Source organism: Carcharhinus amblyrhynchos, chromosome 12 (assembly GCF_965287045.1).
Source record: "Carcharhinus amblyrhynchos chromosome 12, sCarAmb.v2.hapA, whole genome shotgun sequence".
NCBI lineage: Eukaryota > Metazoa > Chordata > Chondrichthyes > Carcharhiniformes > Carcharhinidae > Carcharhinus > Carcharhinus amblyrhynchos.
The window spans coordinates 68,546,294-68,549,734 of NC_137335.1; the positions used below are offsets into that span (position 1 = coordinate 68,546,294).

Sequence of the window (3,441 nt, forward strand, 5' to 3'; positions counted from 1 at the left end):
TATCTTATTTCATTAAAAGTGCTGTATAAATATAGGCTGTTAAAACAGTCGCAGCAATCAGTACATAGAAACTAGAAGTATGAGTAGGCCATTTGGCCCTTCAAGATTGCTCCACCATTCATTTTCATCATGGCTGATCATCAAGTTCAACATCCTGATCCCCCGCTTCCTCCATATCCCTTGATTCCTTTAGGCCCAAAAATTATATCTAATTTCTTCTTGAAATCAGACAACTTTTTGCCTCAACTACTTTCTGTGGTAGTGAATTCCACACATTTACCACCGTCTGGGTGAAAACATTTTTCCTCACCTCAGTTCTAAAAGGTTTACCCTTTATCCTCAAACTATGACCCCTAGTTCTGGACTCCCCCACCATCAGGAGTATTCTTTCTGGATCTACCCTGGCTAAACCTGTTCAAAATTTATAAATTTCTATGCGATCCCCTCTCACCGTCCTAAACTCCAGTGAATATAATCCTAACTGACCTAGTCTCTCCTCATACGAGAGACCTGCCATCCCAGGAATCAGCATGGTAAACATTTGCTGTACTACCTCTCTAACAAGAACATCCTTTGCCAGACAAGAACACCAAAACTGCACACAATACTCCACATGTGACCTCACCAACACCCTGTACAACTGCAGCAAATCACTATCCCTAGACTCAAATCCTCCTGCTATGAAGGCCAACATACCATTTGCCTTCTTTACTGCCTGCTGTATCTGCACACTTACTTTCACAACTGATACATGAGGACTCCAAGGTCTTGTTGAGTATCCAACCTTCTGATTTCCTTTAATCTTACAATTTATCAACAAATGTACAGAGAGGTTAAAGTACATTTGCGTGTGGTGATAATGGTAAGTAAGAAGATCTCATGCCCAATATGGGTGTCAAATTGGTTTCTTTTCATTTTCTAACCAGAAGTGCAATGAGCCACATCTGGTTCACAAATAGCCACTTCTGACTAATGACTAATATGTTGGATAACACTGCTCTACTGTTGTAATAAATATTTAAATGTACTTACTTTAGTAAACAATATACATGGTTAAAGGTTTCATAAAATAAAAATCTGTTCAATGCACCATGTTGTAAAAATTATTAAAATCCTCAATAATGGGCATTTGTGAAAAGTTTATCAGCATATAAATAGATATACTTTGGCACCAATTAAAACCTTAAATATAATATATAAACTAAATAGCTCAATTTTTGCAGATATTAAACATGCAAGCTTATTCATTTCATGTTATTTTCTCAGCTAAAAATATTGTTAATCCTCATAATTCGCTAATGTATTTTTACAGTGCTTAGTTAATTGATCCATGAGTCTATGTTTGGGGATTCTCACCGTGCACATGCTCTTACTATGCTCCCTGGCTTTGCCTGATTTTTCACGCAAGCGTAGCTTTTACAGCAGGATGTGTCAGGGGACTGATTCAAGGTTATACCTGCATATCCAATATTGAATCTTAAAAAAACTGAGCCTTTCAATATCTTTCTTTCCCACCCCTCCACCCCCGAGCACACGCTATGTTTAAATCACCTGGTGTTAAATATCACTCTTTGCCAAATTTAAACCCCCATTCATTGTCCATTAAAAGCATCAACTCACGGCCGATGAGATTTCAGGATTCACTGACAGAAATCTATAGCTTTGCAGCCGGCTACAGTACTGTATCAATCGTGCAATTAGTTAAAATGAGAGCTGCAATTTTCTTCTGGGACTGAACTCAGGCAATTATTTGTTGTCTAAACAGCCGAATATAAGCAAGGCTTGCAGTTACGTTTTGCATTTTCTGCACACAGTTTAAAACCGAGAGAGATATTGCGGTTATCTGTCAGCTAACTTTGCAATGGTCCTGACCTGCAATGTATTTAAAACCACCCAAGCTATAAAATCTATCAAAAAAGTATTACAACGCCATGCATTCAGTTTGGTTTTTGTAAAGAGGATTACTTTGTATTTGATGCAACAGCATGCTCCGGCAGCAACAATTCAGTCAAAAAAAAATTGCCCTTTCACTGGAAGAATTTGGAGGAATGTTACAGAATGTCCACACAGCGGAATGTCGATATTCCTACAGGCAAGGGCTTTAGGGACTGCGGTATGGGCAATTCTTTGATGCTGGCTGGGAATCGTGAGGGTGGGAGGCATTTCAAGATGCCCCGCATGGAGATGAGGAATAAGGTGGCGGGGGCTTTCCCGCAGAGGTAGTTGTACTTCTCTTCCCCCAGGAGGCTGTGCCATTCGTCGGGGTTGTCTTCCAGCGCCCTCTTCATTTTAAACTGCAGCTTGGACATGAAGAGCAGCAGCTGGTCGATGCAGAGCTTCTTGGACTCGGCGTTGATCTTGGAGACCCGCAGTTGCTCCAGGATGACATCCAGAGGGGTCAGCCCCTTGCTGTCCACGATCCTGGGCGATGCCCCGCTGCCCAGCAGCATGAGGACCGTCTCGGCTCGCAGCAGCTCGCAGGCCAGGTGTAAGGGGGTCTTGCCGTCCTCGATGTGGAAGCAGCCCTTGCGGTTGATGTAGGAGGCGAAGCCGGGCAGGCGGCTGGTGATCTTCAGGATCAGGCCCAGGATGTCCTTGCGGTCGTAGCGGACGGCCATGGCCAGGTGAGGGGCCGAGGAAGGGCAGCAGCAGAAGCGGTCGCCGGGCACCTCCAGCGCCTCGCCCGGGTAGTGGGACAGCAGGTACTGGGCGTAGGGCAGGTGGTTGTGGACCACCGCGTACAGCAGGGCCTCCGAGGGCGAGTAGGTGCGCAGGCTGGTGTTCTCCTCCCAGTAGAATGACTCCATAGTCCTCATATCCTCCAGCATCCACACGGGCTTGCGGTCCCTCACTGCCTGGTAAAACATATACGATAGGAATTTACATTGCCTCTGGCCGTGTTGGTTACAAGGTGAGTTGCTGCACATCTTAGAGGGGGGGAAGAAGCCAACTAAAGCGGTCCACTAACAAAAAATTCAGAGAAGGTCTCTCAATTCCTCCCCTTATTTTCTCTTCCTCTTGTTGTTTCCTTGCCTTAAGATCTGGATTTCAATACCATTGCCAAACCTCTCCTGTGCATTTTCATTGCCTTGTTTATTTTTTTGCCTCTCTTTTTTTTTATCCAGCGAGGGTTGGCTTCAGAAAAGCTCTCTCCTGTCTCTCTCCCTTGCTGGTTTGAACCCTGAGTGTACTCGACTAGCAAACCGAGCCCTGCTGGTTGATTCAGAGAGACGCATTGGAGTTGGAGGGAGGGAGGGATGGGGAGGCTCAAGGCGAGGTGGAAGCAATGGGTGGATTGGGGTGGAGTGTTAGGGGGGGGGTGGGGGGGAGGGGGTGTCGCTCCGGGTGGGCTGGAGGCAGAGGTTGGGGGGGGGGGGTGGGGAGGTGGGGGAGAGAAGAGGAGGTGTCTTCAGCAAGCGAGCACCGCTCCCGGCTCAGCGT

At 45.9% G+C, this 3,441-nt stretch overlaps 1 protein-coding gene across 1 annotated transcript; it reads right to left on the reverse strand.

The window, feature by feature from the left end:
• Positions 1-1,770: 1,770 nt before the first annotated feature.
• On the reverse strand, positions 1,771-3,021 carry LOC145350624 (ankyrin repeat domain-containing protein 9). The gene has a single exon (XM_080199830.1). It carries the CDS (start codon positions 2,925-2,927, stop codon positions 2,052-2,054), a length of 876 nt encoding a protein of 291 aa, XP_080055956.1. The 5' UTR covers positions 2,928-3,021; the 3' UTR covers positions 1,771-2,051.
• Positions 3,022-3,441: the final 420 nt, after the last annotated feature.